Consider the following 24099-nt stretch of genomic DNA (forward strand, 5'->3'; position numbering starts at 1 on the left):
GCAAAGGAAGGAAGTTCTTTAAATTTCAAACAGGAATAAATTTGAAATCATGGTACCACAACCTGCCGCTAACCAATTCCGAAGTAAGAACACTCAACAGGCTGCTATCCGGTCACGATTATTCGCCGTTCTGGCTCAGCAGGATGAAAATTAAAGATGAGATGTACTGCCAATTATGCGACTGTTTAAACACCTCTGAACACATAATTTTCCACTGTATAAAATATCTAATACCCAGAGATAAACACAACCTTGATAAATATTACTCAATCCAAGAAGCATACGATGACAAAAACATTGATACTCTGAAAGATATATGTAAGTTTCTTAAGGAAATCAGTCTAAACATATAATGCTATAAGATTGTAATGCACTGATTCAAATGACAACACAAACAAAAAAGCTACTCCCAATGAAAAACCGACTGGCGTTATAGCGAAAATGCTGTGCCATTTATCAGTGGGTTGTTTTGACAACACCCATAACCAGAAGAAGAAGAAGAAGAAGAAGGGTCGTTTTGCGAATTTAAACCGAGAAAGTGTTTTTACGAAAAATTTGATGTGTTAAAATCATTTTCGCGTTGACCATTTTGCTCAACATCAACAATGACATTAATCCTAGCTCTGAAGTTCAGGTTAGGAAAAAAGTTAGGTTAAAACAAAACGTCAGCTATTGTTGGTAAACAAACCGACAGCATTGTTGACAGCATTCCCCCATGCACTCAAAAATATAACTACCCACAAATCTAAAAAACCTACTACCAACAACTACTGCGTGCACCTCGGCGTGCACTTCCATTCTATTACCGAGAACCATGATTTTTCGATAAATTCCTTCCACGATCCTGACCTTTGGGTCCATGGCTAAAACACTCTCGCCCCATTGATTTACTTTGAACATAGATTTTCCCTTCTTTTAATCATGAGCTGTTCTTTTAGGGTTAATTGTTGCAATATTCAAAGATGTCTTCGTAATGCTCGCGAAACCAACCTAAGAAATGTAGTACCATAGAGGTAACTCTAAGACAAGTAGGTCCCAAAGAAACGTGCTCAACTTTTTGGCTCACCTCTGGTACTATCTTCGGTCCCATGCTTGTCGAATCACCCCTCGAAACATAGGAAAAATCAATAACCCCTCATTTTATCTGTCAAACTTTCATAGCGAATCAAAACAAACATTGCGTAGTACTAGAATTTCGTCTAGAATAGGGTACGTTAATCGTTTGCTTGGGACCAATAGGCTACTAAAGTGGTGAGCCAATTTAAAATCGTTAGTTTCGTATTGATTGTTGGTAGTACAGTCAAGGTATTTTATAAATTTTTGGATTTCATTCGAGGAAATTACATTCGGGGAAATGGGGTATATGTTTGTATGGGATTCGGGGAAATGGCGTTCGGGAAAACGACATTCGGGGAAATGTAGCACAATCATTATTGAATTAGTGGAAATCGAAATTAGATAGGGGAAATGACGGCTTCGGCATGACAGACTATTTTCGGCAACCCAAATTGAAACACTATTTTCACTGGATTTTCTTACGAAAACACTTCGCTGAATGCATGCAAACGATTCTTTATGCTTTCAGCTTCAATTTGACTATATTTTTACCACTGAGAAAAAGCAATCTAGCAGGGTTTTCTTGACATGAAACACACGCACTACAAATTGTAGCTGATTTCGAGTTGCCGATAATAGAACAGCAGATTTACATGCAGTTCAAATGGAACGGTTGCCGAAGAAAAACTGGTTGCCGACAATACTCGCTCTCACTAAAGAAGATTGGAGCTTTGTAAAAGCGTTTCAAAACAATTTTTGACAATTCTTTCGACTGAAATTGTTAGAGCAGCTGGCAGCAAAAGATTGTAAACAAACCAATACTGCATATGTGTGCGTTCCATAGAGAAAAAGACTATAGAAAGAAGGTCGCTGCTTAGGTTGCCGACAATACGTAAATTCCCCTATTAACGAAAATAAAATCTGAACAAAATTAGGGCCACATTATGCAACCCTCGACGTAACCAAATCAAATCGACTTTTCATATTAGCGCTCTTACGAAAAATGCTTCGTTTCGATTTCTGCAATTAGGCTTCAGTTCTTTATGAAGCAAATATACGAATAAAATATGTTATCGATGATATCATGACAACAGAGCGCGCAAATGTCCAAATCGAAATCAAAACAAAAGCTACAGATGATTTTTGCTATATTGAAATACAGTATTTACAGTAAAACTTTCAAATTCCGATTGTTCAATGAAACTTTTTTTAAACTCAGTTTGAAATATGAGTTTAACATGATTCCAGTTTTGTTAATTTACAGCTCATTTTTATTAATCGAGCTTTCGCACGGTGATATCATTATAGTTTTAATTCAGTTTTTAATAAGGACTGAGAAATATTTCCCTGAGTTTCCAGGTAATTGACACCCTGAACCATACAATTAAGAGAGATAAGGACCAAGCGCAATGACAGCGGAAGCGGAACGGCAGCGGCAGCGGAAAAGCCCGATCTGAGTAAGCCTGCTTGTCGGATTGAAAACTAGTTAGAACCAAATCGACTTCGGTTAGGCATCTTGATATCATTTGTGACAACTGTCAAACTTTCCGTTTCCGTTCCGCTTCCGCTCACATTGCGTTTGGGCCTATACTGCCATCTGTCCCATCTTTGCTTAATTTCCTGTTCAAATGGGACTGTTAGGCGTTTATTGGTAGGATAGGTTTTGGCAAGATTGTGATCGATCACTTAAATACTCCGATAAAAACGAATGTCCTTTATTATTAATTGTTATTAATTTCATAGTTTATATTTAGTTTACCTTAAATTGATCACAACTGAAAAATATAATCGTCATAGGTTTTGATTTATACGAAACTACAACTTTTTCCAACGTCGAATCGATTACGCGCCATTCACATGTCGCAGATCCGTTTCCATCGTAGATGGTCTATTTTATGTTTGAATAATTTTGCTTTCCAATAACGCACACCACAAGCAGTAGGGAACTTATTTTCGGCATACCTCAAAGAAAGAACCCGAATATAGACACAAGAAAAGGGTTGCTTTAACGGACACCGATTAGTAGGTTGGAATTTTATGGATTCATTGAACGAACTAGTTCTGTGTAGTAAATAGTAGTAGTTGTTGTTGTTGTCACACGTAAGGAACGGAAGAATGCTTTGCGTGGAATGCCTGCCTGAGCAAAAACGAATCAATTTCACGGCTCCGGTTCAACCATGAATGGTGGTATGATCATTATGCTAAGAACTTGGAAATCGTTTTCTTTTTTTATGACGTACGATAGCTTTTTTGCTTTATTGATTAAAATAAACAAACGAAGACTATTTGGTAAAAGCTTTAATCTAATAAAGGGACCAAGGAAGTTGTCAAAGATCTATACGTTTGCTTATGCTAGAAATTCAATAGTTGTGTTGTTGTTTGTTAGGTTGGTAGGTTCTTCTTCACTTTGAGATAAAATACTAAACATGCAGTAAAGGGTAAGTGTTCCATTCTTTTGTCTTGATTTCTCATTTGTTTTAGGTAATCGTAAGATCGTATCGTTTCTAAGACAGTTTAGCCGTATTCTCTCATCTTCACTTATCGTTTTATACCTAATAAATGAATGAAACAAAAAATAAACGGAATTTGCCATTCGTCTCACTGCCCGGTCTTTTTATTTAGATAGCTAATTTTATGATGATTGGTAATTAAAAAATAAAACAAAATATAAACTTTATTTTACAACATTCGCCAATCACGTCCCGCTTACACAAACCCAACTGCAACCTCGGTTATTCAAATATTATCATCATCATCGTTATTTTTATTTATAATGCTAGGAGCACACGGTTTCGTTACCTTTTCAATTAGTTTTCTTTTATACAAAGTCCTTCGCTCTCGTGTGTTGTCCTTTTGTGTACCCTACCTCCAACATGTTTTTCTTCGTCTTCTTCTTCTTCTTCTTGTTTTTCGTCACCATTCAACTAGTGTCCCCATCTTGGAGCAGCTGAACAAAGAGGGGGTTCTTTCATAGCATAGCAGCATTAGTATGGTAAATGGTGATAAAGTGGTGGTGGTTGGTTTTTGGCAACACATTTTAACAGCAACCACTGCTCGACTGACCGCCGGGATTGTTTCCGCTGCCTAGGGACGGGTTGGTTGGTGAGTGCTGCTGGCCAATCTTGATGCCGTTTGCCTGGAAGGAGATCAGTGAAAAAGGTCAAACTACCTATGGTAACCAGAACGGAGAAGCTTAAAGTTGCTTCCATTCACTTGCTATAAAAAACAGAGTTTTCGGAATTATTAAACCCTTTCACGTAGGTAGTCCTTTCGAAAAAGTAATCAAGAAATATGCAAGGCTCATGGACTTTGATGAATGAGATTGATGATTGAATTTCTACATCTTGAATATTGATCTTCGTTGATCCATTCTAGAAAATTTCTCCAAGCATGATTATTTTTAATTTTTTTTTCCTTGGATTTGTTTTCCGTCGATCTTGTTTTCCGTGCTGAGCACCAATGCTACCGACGTGCCAGTGCCAGGAAGGCAGCTCCCACACCTGGACCCTACCTATCGACCCATCAACTCATGAACCGGGAACCAACGGCTTTATTTCCCTTCCGAAGGAAGGCGTGATCTGAGATGTTATGCCTCAGAACATCCCGGCGGCGCCGACTGGGATTGAACCCAGGCCTGCTGGGGTGAGAGGTAATCACGCTTACCACTACATCACCGGCGTCGCTGATTATTTTTAATTATTTCAAGGGAATTGAACTCTGAATTTCGACGATAGTTTCAACCAAATTTAGAAGAAAATTTCTAAGGAATTGTGAGTATTTATATTCCAAGGATATTCCGGTGATAATTTTTAGAAAATTTAAAAGAAAGTTGCAAGGAAATTTATGAGTGTTTATAGAAGATTTTCGAAAGTATTCTGCTGGAAATTATAAGAAAATTAAAGTTTTCCATAAACAATTGCGACACAGAAAATTTATCAAGATTCAAGGTTTGAGAAAAAATCGAAATTCTGAAGCTTAGAAAATTATATTTAAAAAAAAAATTATATATATTTAGAAAAATCTACGAGGTTCAGAGTGTTTTATTTAAAATTAAATATTCCGGACATGGCAGAAGGTGAGGGAACTAATCTACTACTACTAACTACTAATCCTTCTCACTCTCTCTTTATACATGTATTACTAAGACGCCCACATCCATCAGGATGTATAAAACTGGATGAATTCTTAAAAAATGGAATATTTCAAACTGTTTGACTGGATGTGTCAAAAAAACTGGAAGAATTCAGTTTGAACTGGAATGTTGTCATCACTGCTCAGTGCTTCCTAAAACACGATAAAAAAAACGTCATATTTTCTAAAAATAGCGCGATTTTCGCGACATAATTTAATGTTTCCGCGAATTTAACGACTGAAAGTTCTCGCGACATATCCACGCCTGTTGTAACAGCACTGCATTTGTACTGTTCCTGGGACTTGGAAAATTCGTTATTATGGCACTTTGTTCGAAAGAAATGTTCGATTTGGAATTTAGAAAAAAAAAATTATCTGAAGATTTGAATAACTTTCAGGACCTTGAGAAAAAAAAAGTTTTTCTAGCTTCCAAATTTCAAAACCTTTATTAGGCTGTCATTTTTTTGAATCCAAAATTTTGAAAATTTTGAGAATTCAGACTGAAAAAAATAGAAATCATAGAAATAGGATCAATTTTAAATTCTGACCTAGGAAAAATTTCCGTGATTCTGGCACATAACAGATTCTCCGGTGGGAACTAAATCTGCAAGCAGCAGAGGAAGACACAGCACATTCAATTTAGTTAAAAGAAAATGGATCTGGGCCCATGTTAAGGTGAAAGCAAGCACCGGCACTGGATGGAAATTTATCACCCTACATAATATCCCATTCGTCAACGATTTACATACCTCATTGTTGATGTCAAACACTCCCTCCTGTATCTTCTCGTAGATCTCCTTCGCAGTATTGATGAAAGCCTCCTCTACGTTCGCCGCCGTGCGGGCTGAAGTTTCCATAAAGACTAGACCGTGCTCTCGGGCGAAAGCTTCGCCTTCCTCCTTCTTCACCTCGCGGCGGGAGTCCAAGTCACTGAAAATCGAATGCAAGCCAACCTCATCAATCCGGAAGCTGTGGGGCGGGGGAAGGACACCTACCTCTTGTTGCCAATCAGCATGATCACCATGTTGGAGTTCGAGTGCTGCCGGGCGTCCTCCAGCCAGGTGGTCAAATGGTTGAACGTTTCCCTTCGGGTGATGTCGTACACCAGCAGGGCCCCGGCGGCACCTCGGTAGTATGAGCGGGTAATCGAACGGAATGCTTCCTGACCGGCCGTGTCCCAGATTTGCAGCTTGATCTGCTTGCCATCGATGGTGATCATACGAGCACCGAACTCAACACCGATCGTCAGATCATGCACCGGCTGGAACCGTTTGTCCGTGAACTGGAGCAGTAGGCAGGATTTGCCGACACCTGGAAGCATAGAAAGAGATAGAACAATTTATTTAGAGTATTTTTTTCTGTTTCAAGGGTCATGCGTCTCCATTAGAAGTTATTGAAAAGTGACAAGCGTCTCCATCGTTTGTTATGCAAAGCAAATGCGATTCGAAATCACACAATCCTTCCAACCTGGGAACGCCATTTGGCATAGCCATAACAAGGCATAATGGCCGTTTAGCCATTTGGCATAACAAACAAACTAATACTGAGACAATAATTGATAAATGTATGCTGAATCAGCTGCCAAAAATTCAGAGACGTATCTTTTTAACTTGTGCTTTTAGAGCCGTTTTTCTAAAATTTAAATACAGCTGTACGATCAATTTTGAGATACACTGTATGTCTAATTACCTTTATGCCACACGGCTTTATGTCAAACGGGGTAGCCCCTTTTCAACCATATGGAAACAACTTCGACAGGTTAAATTTGTTTACGCCAGTCAACTAGATACGACGGGCATCACCGGAAAATCGATTCTACATATCAACCTCGCACACTGCTGCGAGCAGCTGAGCTGCGGGCTGCGGCTGCTATTTTCGCATATTTGTATACTTGGACTCACGTCGATTATCGAACGAAATCCTATTCCCCAAAAAACGCTCGACAGATATCGAGCGAAAACTAGGAACTAGGAAATGTATGTTTTATCACGGTCACCGTCTGCGTGTTCTCATAAATATTAGATTCGTATTCGGGAGATAAAGCCAACCAACGAAGAAGGCGGTTTACGTGTGTGGATATCAAACTAGGTTGTGCCTGATGAAGAGGATTGATGAAAATGGGACCGCGATTTTAACACTCATCAAATCTGTACTGGAAGGTACTGAAATAACGCATCGTGTGTAGTGAAAGGTGGGGCAGTTTGCCCTCCTTGAGAAAATCATCACTAATGATACTAAATTCAGTGGCAAATTCGAATGACTTTGAAGTAAATTGATAGTTTCAAGCACTATTTACATCATGAATACAAATTGAATATCAAATGTAAACTTTTGAATATTATAAAAAAAAGTTCGTTTTGTAACCGAAATAAAACAAAATGAGCATGCTATCGGGGTGGTCTGAGCTCCCTAGTAAACAACCTGTAAGAATGTTCTGTTTTCATGAGGCTTTAAGAAGGATCAATCCAAAATCTAGCATCCAAAATGGCACACGAATCAAGGAATGTGTTTGCAACTGAATTATTAACGAATGAGAAAGTCGATGAAGAAAAGCAATCAAAGTCACTTACACCCCTTTCCTTCTAGCCCCCTCATTTAAGGCTATACAGTCAGCGGTGTCGGTAGTGTAGTGGTAAGCGTGATTGCCTCTCACCCCAGTAGGCTTGGGTTCAATCCCAGTCGCCGCCGCCGGGATGTTCTGAGGCATAACATCTCTGACCACGCCTTCCTTCGGAAGGGAAGTAAAAGCCGTTGGTCCCCGGTTCATGAGTTGATGGGTCGATAGGTAGGGTCCAAGTGTGGGAGCTGCCTCCCTGGCATCGGTAGCATTGGTGCTCAACACGGAAAACAAATCACCGGAAAAAAGGCTATACAGTCACCCGAGTATTATATCGCAATAGGCTCTGCTCGAGAGTGGTTGATTTTCGATTTCACTACGTTCACGTTTTTTCTTCGTATTCTTCGATACAATCGATGTAAATATTTCTTCTTCTTTCTTTTCTTCTTCGCATTTCAAGCTTATTGCATATCGCATATTAGCTTATTGCGTGCTCTCAACTTAGTGTTCTAGATGCACTTCCACAGTTATTAATTGAGAGCTTTCGATGCCTGTACCATTTTTGCATTGGTATAATTGTGTGGCAAAAGTCCAATCATACTTCTATCAACAATCAATACGAAACTAACGATTTTAAATTGGCTCACCACTTTAGTAGCCTATTGGTCCCAAGCAAACGATTAACGTACCCTATTCTAGTTGAAATTCTATTACTACACTATATTTGTTTTGATTCGCTATGAAAGTTTGACAGATAAAATGAGGGGTTATTGGTTTTTCCTATGTTTCGAGGGGTGATTCGACAAGCTTGGGACCGAAGATAGTACCAGAGGTGAGCCAAAAAGTTGAGCACGTTTCTTCGGGACCTACTTGTCTTAGAGTTACCTCTATGCTTCTATGCCCAGGGAAGTCGAGACATTTTCCAACCCGAAAAATTCCTAGACCGGACCGGGAATCGAACCCAACCACGTCCAGCATGGTCTTGCTTTGTAGCTGCGCCTTTACCGACTGAGCTAAGGGAGACCCCAATGTAAATATTTATATTATTTGACAAATCTCAGGTAATCATGACAGCAGTTCGACAGTATAAGCATAGAGGTAACTCTAAGACTAGAAGGTCCCGAAATAACGTGCTCAACTTTTTGGCTCAGCTCTGGTACTCTCTTCGGTCCCAAGCTAATCGAATCACCCCTCGAAACATAGGAAAAACCAATAACCCCTCATTTTATCTGTCAAACTTTCATAGCGAATCAAAACAAACATTGTGTAGTACTAGAATTTCGACTAGAATAGGGTACGTTAATCGTTTGCTTGGGACCAATAGGCTACTAAAGTGGTGAGCCAATTTAAAATCGTTAGTTTCGTATTGATTGTTGGTATAAGGGCGTAAACGCGATGATCGATTCTCTTCGTCGATTTTCTCTTTTGTTAATATCTCGCTAGAATTAACGTTTCTTGTTGCGTTTGCTGTTGTTTTTGATAGCCAATACAACCTGTTACAACTCTGCATTGAACAAATTCTAGAAAATTGTTTCGCTTAGCTGTAGTAATGCAAAAAGAAAATCGATGAAGAGAATCGATCATCGCCATACGCCCTTATGCATGTTCAGTCGAGTTGGTCTCTTTTCTTCATTCATATTGTTTTCAATAATCAAACGTCATGATTACCTGAGTTTTGTCAAAAAAGGTAAATATTAACGTTGTTTGTACCAAACAATTGAATTTGCGATTAGAATTATGTTCCCGCAAAAGCTTCCAATAATGTCGCGTGTGGTAAAATATGCTGTGTTCGGTACCGTGCGGGACCGAAATCCGTACACCTAAGCACGAGAGAATCATTAACGGTCAATACTAAATAATGCTATCACATTATGCTCTGTATCACATCTTTTTCCTATACATTTATCTTTATTTTACCATTATTTGCAAACAGCAGGTCTTAAAATTACCTTTAATTATAAGAAAAAAGTATTTAAATTGCACATCTCTTGAATCAAAATCCGTACAGCGTTCTACGATTGAATCAAAATCCGTACAATTTTGAATCGAAATCCGTACACTGTGTCGAGGATGAATCAAAATCCGTACAGTCATGAATCAAAATCCGTACATGCATGTAAATCGATCTAAATAAATGAAAAAAAAAAATGTTGCTGTCTTGAATAAAGTATTTTTTTTAGAAGTTGCTTGGCTAGGAGTCCAAAACATATATACTCAAATACACTAGTTTACAGCATGTTTGAACTTTGTACGCTGATGGTCATTTCCCATGTAAAATCGTGCGCTGAATCCAAAAATGTAGTCCAAAAAAATCTCAGTAGGACAGTTTTTGAGATATAGCTTAAAAATGAAATCTAACTTTTAAAAAAAAAGTGTTTACTAAAACCACAAATACCTCCGGCTGTAATGAAGTAATATTAATTATTTTAACGCCGAATTAAACGTGATAAAATTTGATTTCGATCATTACAAAACTATTTTTCCGTGAGAGTAATGGTAAAACCACAATAAACATTTTTATTTACAATGCTTAAAAAATTAGCAGAATTTCAATTTTTCTAAAGAAAACTTTAAAAAACAAACTATTAACTAATAACAATACCACTAATCTCACTGACAATTGATCTTCAATTGATCGAACGAAAAATTTCTTACCTCTAATTTAGCGTTAAAATAATTGATATTTATATTGTTGGATTCTGCGCACGATTTTACATAAGAATCATTCGTCAAAGGTTCAAGTTCATTTTTTTACTTTTATTTTTTTTTAACTAGTAATATCAGCGTTAGATTAATTGATGCTTCAATCGATTCAAAGGAAAGGTAACTGATTTCTTTTTATTTAAGAAGGTGACTGCTCTGGATTTTTATGCTAACTAATAGTCCAACTTTATGCCATACCCAAGCAACATTGCAAGTTTTATTGAGGTTTTATAGCATGCTACAAGTCTAAATCATGGTCTACAGAACCCTAATAAAACCCAAATTGTTACTTGGGTAATGACTTATAAAACATGTTTTTGCACGTGAATTTTCTTTAAAAAATTAGAAAAAATGTGATTTTTTTAGATTTTTGATACTTTTTTTCAATATTTTTAGAAAAATCAAAACGTAATTTTTTTTTTCAGAGCGGTCTGCTTCCCCTAAGGATTCATTTCCTCCTAATTTTATTCTATACCAATGCTTTGGGTTAAATAATATTACTAGAGTTTACCTCCGATCACAACTTCGAGGTCTTTGAAATTTGACATGTGATAACGTGCAAGATGCGCCATACTTTGGAACTTGGGGGCACTCCAGCTCAACGCTACAAAACATTATTAACCGGGACTAAACTGGTGGTGTAGCTTGGACAATGTTGTCGAATCAATAATAGCAAACTGAAGAGAAGACTGCCGAAACATATTTAATACACCGATAATGGAAACGCTCCACCAACCCACTGGCATCAAGCGATAGAATAAGCGGTTCCTAAGATGGTAGCCCTATAATGGCAGATAAGTGAAAAAAAAAAATTACAACCATCTTCGAAACCAACAAAAAAAGACAATGAATTAACATCAAAGATTAGTTTTTCGTTTTGTGCATGAAAAATAAAATAAACGTAACTTAACTACTAAAACTTAATTTAATTTAAAACGTCAAGAGAGTAATAATCATAAAAATACAGATCTTTCATTGCTTCTTTTCCGCAACTTTCTTCTGCTTCTTCTCCATTGTTGCCATTGCCTTTTCAAGTTATAATGCTTTCTTGCTTCCAGCTTTCTTTCCTCTTCTTCCTCCTCTTCCTCTCTCGCTCAACCTTTTTCTTTTGTCGTTCCTCAATCCTTTGTTTCTTTGCGTTCTCTTTATCAATTTTCTCCCGTTCACTTTCATGTATATTTCCGGCCATTGCTCGCTGGTGGCTACTGTTGGGAATGCTCTCTTGCCCATTTCTGTCTGCTCTCTGTAATTTGTATATGCGTCTTGGTGATACCATAGAGGTAACTCTAAGACTAGAAGGTCCCGAAGAAACGTTCTCAACTTTTTGGCTCAGCTCTGGTACTATCTTCAGTCCCAAGCTAATCGATGCACCCCTCGAAACATAGGAAAATCCATGAACCCCTCATTTTATCTGTCAAACTTCCATAGCGAATCAAAACAAACATAGTGTAGTACTAGAATTTCGACTAGAATGGAGTATGCTAATCGATTTGCTTGGGACCAATAGGCTAGTCAAGTAGTGAGCCAATTTAAAATCGTTAGTTTCGTATTGATTGTTGGTGATACCCTGTAGGGGAGCTGCGCTGTTTTCTTTTTGGGCTGGTTCTTGACGGTCTTCATTAAAAGATATTAATAATATAACATTTACAATACGAATAAAATAAGAGAGTAGCGATTCAATACGGCATCTCTTATGGTGCTGAATGGAACGGCAAAATCCCTGGATGCTTCCCGGTAAGATTTCCCCGCACGCATCATTGCCACAGTCTTCTCCAAATCCTCCAGCTTGTATTTAGCTTCCATGATCTGCTGAAAAACATTGGATAAAGTGGAATCGTCATTGTTAATGCACAAGTGTACGGATTTAGAATCAGCTGTTATATATGGATCGAAATCCGTACGGTACTAATTTTGATAAATAAATACCATATGAATGATCCATTGCTTAGAATTGAGATATAAAACGATAAACACTTACCTTTCCGATCGACCTTCAGGAAACTACTTGCAAAAAATCACTTAAATACGCTTAACAACTGGAAGTAAATCCGAGTGATTTTCTTAGAAAATCGTTAAGAACGCAACCGATTGATAGAAATGCCCGACACATGATAAGGTTTTTATTTTTCTTATTTTAATTGCATGACATACTGCTTAATTGTTGACGTAAACATCAAGCTAATGCATGAATGAACATGAATATGTATTCATGTATAATATTTACATTGTTATGATGCATATAAATAAACAAATTCAACAGGGTGTACGGATTTCGGTCCCGCACGGTACTTGTGAATGAACTTGACGTTCGTTTTTTTTTATGTATATTCGGTTGCTGACCCAGTTTAAATTTCCGACGATGGCGAAGAATACGACTGTCCTCTTCAAAAGGGTTAAGATCATCTGTGTAAAAGAAGCCCTGCGAAAGCTGCATCCCATCCCGAAAGCATACTAGCTGTACTGACACACGGTTTTGAAAATGAAGAGTAAACTTCATCGGAACCACGATATCCCATCATTCGTAGTATTCGCGTCGAAGAATTGCAAGTCACACTGCTGAACCTGATACCCAAGCCAAAGGATCACTCTATTTGAGGCACTTCAAACAAGTTCTACAAAGGACGGGACTATTTTAAACTGATCACCATCAAGTGGACCTATGTAAAAATAGCACGGTAGCTTCCTACAGATTAACTTGGACTGACTTGGTGAGCTCGTTCTTTTGTATCTGCTTTTATCTATTGAAACTAAATTTCCATCTCACATCCCATTTTTGCTTAAATATTAACGCCGTTTACATCTGAATGGGTTGTCTGCACATTCTTGACTAAGTGTTGGACTGATTTTTTTTACAGTTTATTCTGAAATGGATCACATCATTCGAGCAGTTTAAAATGACTTTTCCTACCACTCGAACTTTGCCGTGGAACAATATGTTGAAGAAATTTCTTTTAGAACCTTGAAACAATAGGGTCTTATTTATACTAAGCTAGAAAAACCTGGAATTTATTTTTTTTCATTTTCTGAAAATCGCTGGTAGAAGGTCGCCTCAAAACTGCTCGACAATACGATTAATTGTATGCTTTGGCCACATGCCAAGTTAATAACAAAGTTCTTATTTTCACTTTAGAAGTGCTTGTTCTTGTGCCAGATTAAACCAAAATCTACACATTAGATAATGTAACGGCGGGACTACTCACATGATTTATTTTGAATATTTCTAGGCATTGGCGGTTCCTTAACTCAATCTACTTTGAGATTAGGGCGTAATTGCTTTTGTAAACAAACACGTCAATCACCAATTTCTCGCGAATTAAAGCTCCATCACGAAAACTAACAACACAAACAGGTAGAGGAATTACTCCTCTATTACTTGATATAGTTTGTTTGTGAGATTGAGCTTTTATTCACGAGCAATCGACGATTGACGTGTTTGTTTACACAAGCAATTACGCCTAAATCTCAAAGTTCTCCGGAGATGTCGAGTAAACTAGAAGATTAAGTGTATTTTTCAACCGATTCGAGTATGAATATGGTATTACATCTGGTTTTGAAAGTTGGTGTACAGGAAAAAAGTTAGGTTACGGGACATCAGTGTCTAGGATAATCACGAAATGAGATGCAAAACATAGAGAAAAACAAAACTACGGAACCCATGGATTGGAGGATCAAATTAACATGGTGAGAACCAATTAAAAAAGTAAAAGGTTGTATCCTAGACACGACCGTAGATTTAACGTAAGATTACGTGCTCGGTATCAATATTCGTCGACTGTGTTAGCGAAACCACTTTTCCCATCACGAAAACGCCTCTTTTTCTGATGACAAAATTACGCATTTTCGTGCAAAAAACGCAAGGAAGTTTTGGTTTATTCAGTAGATAATAAAAAAAAGCGAAAATTTATTGAAGAAGCTTCTAGCTAATATTTCCCAAATTATCAAAGAGCTTTGGCTGGCAGCGGGCCAGCGAACGTTTAATGAAAATAAACTCTTAAACAACAATAATTTATGGTGGTCCTGAAAAGAACCGTTTTGTCGTTATGGTTGTGTAATGCTGAGCTATTTACGCAGTACGTTTTTAACGATTTCTCAACAACTATACAACCTATCGACTTGATTTCTATCACATTATCCGTTTCAAGCTATAGGTAATCGAATGGCATACTTTTTAAAAAAATCACAATTTTTGGTGTAAATACAGAAATTTTTAAAATATGTCTATATGGACCATTTATAAAAACCGACCGATTTATAAAAAATATTTAAGCATGTGAAAAATCAAAATGTCGGTAGTTTTTCTTACGCGATTTTTTTCACGAGCCTACTCCTAGCCGTTGCGCCGATCGATGCTGCCATGTCTGCACCCAGTTTCCGTCGTTGCTATCCGCATCCATATCGCTGAGCTAGCTTTTGCCGGGCCCGCCGAGTTCCACTGATGTAAGCTTTCCATACGTCGTGGAATGGTTGCATGTTGTCAAAACATCCAGGTGACTACGTTGCTAAATCGCGCTTGGCATAGATGGCTCACAGCGGCTCACGACGAGCAAATGTGACTTCTTCCTTCTTATTCGGTGAATGGACGCTCGTGTGGGCAGCCTGTCGTTGTGTACTGGAGAACAATGTTCAACGCTACGCGCCGAAAGCACTTGTGCTGCTGCTACTGATGACGACCGACCGAACACGATCAAAACCGGTGGTTGAATAAACACTGTTCGGCGAGACCGGATGGAATTCTATTTTGATATCTGTGAAAGCGCCTTTTGCTGGCAATCGTTGATAATTTTGCAACAGTTGAAAATTTGTATAATTTGCAATAGTGACCTATTGAAAATTAATGAAGTGCTTATTTTAGTAGATTCGTAGACAAATTTCGAATCGATTGGCTTTTTTAAAATTAAAATCCATCCGCTATTGACAGAGTTATAAATGGTCAAGACCTGACCACATTTTGTAACGCGGTCGATTTTTGGTTTTTTTAATTGCACCCTCAATATGTTGCCGAAAGACGTAATCCTACGTAAAATAAATAAGCTAAATACGTGCCAGGATTCAAATGAACATTTTGAAACTGGAAGCGTGTGTGTAATACTAATATACAATTGATAGAGGTAATACATACATGCGGGGATTATTGTAAATGATTATTCTGAAATGGGTTGCTGGATCTGCAATAGACCTATTACCTTCTAACTCCCGGACTAAAGCTGAGAGTTCTTCTATAATAACACTGCCGCCCAGTGGGAGTTAGAGGGAATACACACACATACAGTCACCCCCACTGAATAGTGACTAGTTGGCCCATAATACGGTGACTGCATTTCTTCAGTTTTGTGAATCACTGATTTTTTACCAAAGCTGCTGCTTCAAAACGTGATTTCATATAACACAGTTATAAAAAACGAACATTGCAAATTTAAGAATTTAAGTAGAAAATGTTTGAAATATCAGTGGTGCTCATATTGCCCGAATGAACTTAAGCAATATTTCGTTAAGAAAAACTTTAATGTTTATTGAAAACTAGAAAAACAAAACGTCGTGTCATATCAGAAACCAGTGACCACTTATAGCTGCTGAAGTAATATTAACGTTAAGTTATAAGAAACTACTGATAGACCTTATTTTCTGATTCAGAAATCTTATAACAGTTTGTACATTTGGAGTTAGTCTAACATTTTTCGAATATTCGCACTAGAGAAAATGAAATGGATAGCTCAAGTAGGCTTCAAGCAACAACAGATGTTTTGAAAAATATATTCAATAAGTTGATTTTTAAGTGGGATACATTGCCCCACTTTACGCTACCTACAACAGTACTGAGAGGGCTACACTGAACGAAAACATCCGCAATACTTCGAATTATCGTTGCATTGCTCAAGCCGTTTAACAATACGCCTTCGAATTTCGGATGATTGCCTTATGGTTGAATTCGTCATCAGCTGAAGAGCATCCATATGACTGTCATCCAAATAAAGGACGATATTTATTTGAAAATAGGCTGTAAAACATACAGCGCTCAGAGGGTAACAATTTAAGAATAGGATGACTTGCAAATGCTTTAAATTAGATCTACAATAATAACAATAATAATTCGATTGTTTACATTTTCATATTGAATAAACATGGACAGCCATTCATGAATTCAAAAATCGTTTGTTGGGAGATGAAACTTCCTCCATCACGAAATATATGTACAATCTTCGATTTCTACGCTTTACCAATATTCGTACCACCTCTGATAGCGATGAATATGTTCCCACCGACAATCGGATGTGCAGCTTAGATCACCAAATGACGTTCGATAGAATTATTTACATCATGGCTTTGCATGACTTGCATTATGGGGCTGAACCAATACCATAAGCATTTCAATTTGGCATGACAATTATTCTACGGAGAGCATTATGTATTTCAACTGAGGTCCGTTCGCTTCTAGTACCAATTTTCATCCGGTATTCTAGAGGAGCATCATCTGATTACAAAACAACCGTCATCCGGTTGCAGCTTTCAATGTTTCGATTTTAATAGTCTGAGGCTTCATTCGAAGAGATGATGATGTTTTGGTACAGTGTGGTAGTGGGTATGCGACAGGGGGTGTCAGATAAGAAAAATGCATTAAGACAGGATACATTGGCGAGCATTCTCTGAGATCTGTTTCGGAGATTTTGAAAACTGTCCCTTGAACTTGCACCGTGCGTATGTGCATATCTTTTTTTTTCCATTGATTTCTCGATTACTTTTTCGAAGGGACGTATCAGCTTTTGTAAACAATGCATTTGATCGTCGATTTGGCGTAACTGGTAGCTCACCCACGCATACTAATGTTCCCTATCTGCTTATAGTGTTAGTATGCGTGGGCGAGCTACTACTTACGCCAAATCGACGATCAAATGCGTTGTTTACAAAAGCTGATACGTCCCTTCGAAAAAGTTATCGAGATTTGTTTTCCTTCGATCTTGTTTTCCGTGCTGAGCACCAATGATACCGACGCCAGGCAGGCAGCTCCCACACCTGGACCTACCTATCGACCCATCATCAACTCATGAACCGGAGACCAACGGCTTTACTTCCCGTGATCAGGGATGTTATGCCTCAGAACATCCCGGCGCACAGTGGTTCAAAACCCCCCAAACGTGCGTTTTTTATTTTTCGGTATGAAAACGACAATTTAGAAGGATGGTGTCCTCAAAAGAGTTGCAGAGTTTTCAAAGGGCTATCGTTTGGTGCTAAGGTATTGCTGATCTATCTACCTAGAAGGGCAGGGCAAAATTAAAATTTTACAAACTTGCTCAAATCATGTTGGTGTCTTCAGCATGAATTGTTTGCACAGTACTTCTGTAATTTTTGACACCTCGGAATGAATTTCCGGCATAAGATCCGTATCGATACTATAAAATTCTATGACTTTATATGTAACTGCAGAGCTTTTTGTCTTTAACGTTCCTTTAGCTTCTTTCCAGGAGAGGAACAGATCCCGTCTATCAATACCCTCTGTATTAACAAATTACATTGCATTTTAGGTATACAGCAAAATGGAAGTATCAATATTATTATTTTTACGTGCCTGAAAGGTTGCACATCTTTTCGGACTCCATTTTAGATTTTAAGATAAAGATCGTCTAACACAATAAACTGAACGGTACGAATTGCCAGCCAAACAAACTGAAACTAAGCAGCACGTGGTTGATCAAAAACTGTAATTTATTTTTGTCTAGCTCTCACATAAACTCGGTAAACATTGTGTATTATATAAAGACGTGAATGTGTTAGTAGGATGGCAAACTGAAGACCAAAGGTCAAACCGGAATGCTGTATGAGGAAAATACGCTCCTCTTTGAATGAGGATAAATCAATAGAAGAACATTACAGAACAAGATGAAACCTATGGTGGTTTGTAGTTTGAAAGCGTATCTTTCGAATGGAAACTGTTTGGTTTGCCGGTTTTTATGGTGTGTCGACGTGAAAAATGCGTATTTTGACTATAATATTGTTTATAACTTTGACAGTTATGGTCAGAGAGGTAAAGTGTCTTCGGGTCAAATGTGTGTTTTAGGATTGCGAATAACTTTCTAGAACAAACCTTGTTGATAAAATCGCGTCCAAAAAAGTTATTTGGGGGGTCATTTAAAGAAAACGTTTGTTAACTCGTTACGCAATCGTTTTACGAAGTTGGTGTCTTCAGCAAAGTTGTTTCATTTGACATAATCTACAACTTTGCTCAAGACACCAACATGATTTGAGCAAGTTTGTAAAATTTTAATTTTGCCCTGCCCTTCTAGGTGGATAGATCAGCAATATCTCAGCACCAAACGATAGCCCTTTGAAAACTCTGCAACTCTTCTCAAGGCACCATCCTTCTAAAATGTCGTTTTCAAACCGAAAAATAAAAAACGCACGTTTTGGGGGGTTTTGAACCACTGTGCGGCGGCGCCGACTGGGATTGAGCCCAGGCCTGCTGGGGTGAGAGGTAATCACGCTTTCCACTACACCACCGGCGCCGCTGTGTGCATATCTTTAGTTTGATATATAATATGTAGTTGCAACAACTAGCATAGTCACAAAGCACTTGACTGTATCATATAGAGCGTGGCTTGTGGGCGTTGAGCCATGATATATGATCAAGGAATGCGCGATGTTTTCATTTGCTGTGGCACAATTGCGGCAATCTATATGTAGCTTAACATATAGTTTAAGTAGGATGGTGTTAAAAATGCACTTTATAAAGGGATTCACTTTCGTTTTCGGAAATGTTACACTGCCGACTGCATAGCCGTTTTTTGTTATTGTTAAAGCTCATCTCTCGACTGCGGAAGAAGATGGTAAAGAAAATCCGAAATTTTCGATAGGAATTGCAAATTCACTCCTCATTAATTCATACGCAGATACGTGACCCGAATAACACCGTTGATTAGCGTGCTGATTAACAGTTTGTGCTCCTTTAGGAATAGTACTTGACAGTGCTCTGTGTAGTTGCGGGTTTTAAAAATGTTACAATGATCATAAATTAAACTTTATTTGCTTAACAAATTTGATCATAAAATTGCAGTTATGTCCTTAAAGGATATCACTTATGTGTAGGTAGACGTTTGGTTGATAATGGTAAAACCTGGTCCACTGTCCACAATATCTTGGAAACAATAATTATTCGTTTATTTCACTTTCAAAGAACCCACACAAAATTCAAGAACAATATTTTTTTATGCGCATAATCCTTTAAAAAAACTGTGTCATTGAATACAAAGTATGAATCATCAAAATCTCAAACGCTACAATATTGTTTTGTCCGAGCTTGGGCGCTACTCCTTTGGCAGCACTGGCCTGGCACTAGCGAAATATAAGCTGTTTGTTGTCCCTACAGTTTTCGATGTTCATGTATGTTGTCGCTGTCGCTTCCACCCTCCTGTATGTAGTCCCAGAAGCGTCCATATTTGCCCATACCCGGAGCTAGTGAGAAGTTAGGAGAGCAAACGATGACGAAAGATTATCGATTATTTTGCTTCCACTGCACACCACTGCATGTCCTCCTATCCCTGCCTTGAACCATACGCTCACAATTATGGATGCTAATTTCCTCCCTATGTGGGCAGTTCCCATCCAGATGAGTCCCCTTCCCGAGCACTTCCGGATGTTGCTTACCTGTGTCGCCTATGATAATGTATTTGAACAGGTATGCGTAGGACATTTTCACTGTCGAGCTGCTGATTCGATCCTGGGAACCGTCTGTTTTGCCTGCTAGAAACCTTCGCTTTAATTACGTTGCACAATACGAGGGGATCACTGGTTTTTCTCCTCCCACGAAATACACACACACTGGATGGCGGGGCTCTTATCTCGCCTGCAGCTAAACTCACAGAATTTGATTTCACACTAGTAATTTCACTGGCTAGGAAGCTTCCGATGTTGGATTTACGACACAATAAACAAGCACAGAGTATCGAAGGAAATTCACCGTATGTATTTTCCTTTGTTCCACGCACGACCGACCGAGTGAATGAGAAAATAGGATTAGGATCCGCTGGCCAAGTTCTGCGAACAAACAGCACTCTGTCGTCAGACGTGAGAAAAGGTAATGCTCAGGGCCGCATCAAGGGATGATGACAGCAGAAAATGTTTGACAGTTTATTAGACGTTTTTAACAAAACATCGCATATGATGCACGGTAATTCTTAAGTCCTTATTTTATTACTAAATTTTACACATTTTCGAGAATAGGCGGAGAAAACAGAACACGGAGATGAACTAACCTACGGCTAAAAATCTCCTAAATAAAGGAAGAAAGAAAAAAACACAATTCGGCAGCAGGGATTTGTACCTAAATTTGTAACCTTTGGATTTTACACTAGAGGCAGATCACTTGATATCAGGCCAGTGACAAGGCCTATACCAACAGCAGCGTTTGACAGTAGGCAGCATGTCCCGGGCTCAAATCATTAATTTTGCTGTGCTGGGCCCGCTGCCACCGTATAACATGTTGTCTACGCGCCTGCCACTGGGCTGCTTGAGATGCATTTATTAGAACAAAAAAAAATTAAATGCATTTTCTCAGTACATTTTTTGCTGTGTGTAGCTTTAAGTGACACCTCCCACCAATAAAGTGATCTAAGAGACGTATCGCAGTGGAACTGACAGCTAGAAATCAAGAGTGTGTGAGTGATCTGGTGTTAATGGTGCTGAATGTAAACATAAACAAAGCAGAAATTCATATGAGAGTTAACTGTCAGTTCTACTGTGATCTGTCAAAAGTTCTTGGTAAACAAAAAAGTCAGTTGATCGCAACTGTCTCGTGGACAGCCTTAGAGCAACCGTAACGGTCGTTGTCATTTGCGCGACTATTTTAACAGCGCACAGCGCTCTCATTTTAGTTTAGTCACTCTTCTCCACACCGGTCGCTGCTATCGCGGTTATCAATTTACTCGCCTTTTTCCGTACCGGTAGTGAGCATTTTGACATTTCTACGAATAGCAACCTTTCTCCCGCGCTGCTATCGCGCTGCTATCGCGCTGCTATCGCGCTGCTAAATTTGGTAGCGCGCTTCTCACTGAGAAGCCGACTGCTATTTTAGTTACTCGTATGGCAACCCCCGATACGGTAGCTGCGCTATGATGAGGGCTGCTAAAATGAGTTTAGCAGCGCACCGTTACGGTTGCTCTTATACATGCATGTATACACACTAATAAAAATTCAATGCTAATTTTTATGTGTGCCACACATGAATTTTTGCAATGTGATAAACAAATAATGATATATATGTGTCGGACACATAGTTCTTATGTGAACACATAAAATTCATGTGTACTCTTCGTGTTCATGTATACTATTCATTTGACTCATAAATTTCATGTGTACTTCTGAGTGGATTCTGTTTATGTGTGGACACATGAGAATCATGTGGAATTTTACATGGAAATTCGCCAATAAAAATGTGTCGAATTTTATGAGTGCATGAAGGGTTTTGTCCTGATTTTTTGTTCGCTTCGGTTTTGCTCAAATCCACACTACTGGTTTGCGAAAATTATTCCAGAAGCTCCTCGATCGAGAACACGGAACAAATCCGTCGTATTTCATTAGAAATCTCCACCGGAATTGTGCACAGCCTGCGCAGAAAATGCTAGAAAACTCCGTCGAAGCTCGCTGGATCCTCCTTTGACAGCACCGAAATCTCTTGGAACCCGATCGCGAGCCCGATCGGAACCCTCTTCGCCGTGAACATATGAAAACCCCTTCGAAACTCCCCTCGAAAATTCAGATGCTGCCAACGGAGGTTCCCAGAGACTTTCGACGAAGTTACCACGCATAATCGGTGAAAGAGGTTCTGCATGATACCAGTGAAGAGATTGGATGCTGTTGACGAAAGTTCCAGGGAATATCGACGACGTTTTCTCACGTTATCGATGGACGAGGTTCTGTGTGAATTCGGTGATTTTGGAAGCTGCCAGTGAAAGTTACTGGAAGTTCAAACGGATTGTTCTTGCCTTCTAGATGGAGGAGGTTCTGCATGATTTAGAAGACTACCATCGAAGGTTAAATAGGAACTTTGTCTTGTCCTGATAAAGGGTTCATCCACCAGGATTACGTTTGACTACATACATTACATTGGGGCTACATTGAGTCTGTTGATGTTGACAAATAAATAGTATGGCCCATTCGAGGGCCGATTAAAAGATGCAAAGTTTCGATGGCGTTTTCTTGCGATCTTGATGGATGAGGTCCCATTCATGAGGTTTAAGGAAATTTTAATGGAGTATTCACGCATTGGAGGAGGTTCTGTATAGGTTTCTGATTCTGCCAGCGGATGTTCCAGATTCGTCGGAGTTTTCTCGCATTCACGGTGGTGATTTTTGGTGCTGCCAACGGAAGTTTCAGGAAATCTGTACGGTATTTTCTAGGGTTTGGAGGAGGTGGAAAGGTGGAGGAGCTTCCGCATGCGGTTGAGATTTTCGATGCTGCCAACGGAGCAAGGGGTAAGACAGCTCCTAATCAAGAGCAATTTTAGAGTTGCTTTTGAGGCACCTCGAGTAACTCACGATGCTCAGAGAGCAAGGTCACTGTCATTTGCTTTCTCACTTTTCGCATCACAGCAACATATGGAGGTGCGAAGCCGAAAAGCTGCTGTCAAGCAAAACAAAAATCAAAAGGAAACATCCGGCTCGATTTGGTAGAAGAACTCGATCCGCCTGACCAAATACTCCAGATCCGGCAAATTAAACGTACCCTGCACGTCCTCTGATGCTCAACAATCTGCCGCTAGATGAAACTACGAACCAACCACTGGATTCCAATGGCGCCGTTCTGCTGCGAGCGGACATCCTCACACTTCTGGTGTTACTGCTGTGCTTTGTAAATGATCGTGATGTGGTCCGCTTTCTGCAGCCGTCGACGAAAGTGTTTGTTTAAGATTAACATAACTACTTTAAAGAAAATATGTCATCCAGGAGGATAAACATTGTTTTGTTGTTTTATTTGTTATTCTTTTAAATATTATTTATTATATTCGGAGCATGTTTCGTTCTTCAGTTATATCATAGAGGTAACCCAAGCAGCACACTTCCATCAAAATAAGTTGCTGCAACTTGATTGTGACTGGAATAAGTTGCAAACAAGTAAGCACAACTGTTCAGTAACAAGTGTGCTGCTAGGGAACTCTAAGACTAGTAGCATAGAGGTAACTCTAAGACTAGAAGGTCCCGAAATAACGTGCTCAACTTTTTGGCTCAGCTCTGGTACTCTCTTCGGTCCCAAGCTAATCGATTCACCCCTCGAAACATAGGAAAAACTAATAACCCCTCATTTTATCTGTCAAACTTTCATAGCGAATCAAAACAAACATTGCGTAGTACTAGAATTTCGACTAGAATGGGGTACGTTAATCGTTTGCTTGGGACCAATAGGCTAGTCAAGTAGTGAGCCAATTTAAAATCGTTAGTTTCGTATTGATTATTGCTAGTAGGTCCCGAAGAAACGAGCTCTACTTTTTGGCTCAGCTCTGGTACTATCTTCGGTCCCAAGCTAATCGATTCACCCCTCGAAACATAGGGAATTCCACTAACCCCTCATATTATCTGTCAAACTTTCATAGCGAATCAAAACAAACATTGTGTAGTACTAGAATTTCGACTAGAATGGGGTACGTTAATCGATTTGCTTGGGACCAATAG

General features: G+C 38.8%; 1 protein-coding gene across 1 annotated transcript; it reads right to left on the bottom strand.

Annotated features, from left to right (window-relative positions):
* Positions 1-2770: 2770 nt before the first annotated feature.
* Positions 2771-20329, bottom strand: Rab2 (RAS oncogene family member Rab2). Its single transcript, XM_065218465.1, has 4 exons — positions 20081-20329; positions 6183-6498; positions 5937-6117; positions 2771-4192 (listed from the first exon to the last, which is right to left on the bottom strand). The coding sequence occupies exons 1-4, from the start codon at positions 20124-20126 to the stop codon at positions 4094-4096; spliced, it is 642 nt and encodes a 213-aa protein (XP_065074537.1). The 5' UTR covers positions 20127-20329; the 3' UTR covers positions 2771-4093.
* Between the last annotated feature and the right edge of the window lie 3770 nt (positions 20330-24099).

The sequence above is a fragment of the Ochlerotatus camptorhynchus genome, unplaced genomic scaffold, assembly GCF_037179485.1.
Source record: "Ochlerotatus camptorhynchus isolate MF236.1 unplaced genomic scaffold, CSIRO-AGI_Acam_v1.1 ptg000086l, whole genome shotgun sequence".
NCBI lineage: Eukaryota > Metazoa > Arthropoda > Insecta > Diptera > Culicidae > Ochlerotatus > Ochlerotatus camptorhynchus.

Bases quoted from the DNA above. Each gene is read 5' to 3' on its own strand.
- Rab2 (XM_065218465.1), bottom strand. From the start codon at position 20,126: ATGTCCTACGCATACCTGTTCAAATACATTATCATAGGCGACACAG. The intron at 6,499-20,080 runs GTAAGCAACATC...CTATGCTTCCAG, and splicing joins CATTATCATAGGCGACACAG to GTGTCGGCAAATCCTGCCTA. The intron at 4,193-5,936 runs GTATGTAAATCG...ATCTCCTTCCAG, and splicing joins TGTTTGACATCAACAATGAG to GCAAACGGCATCAAGATTGG.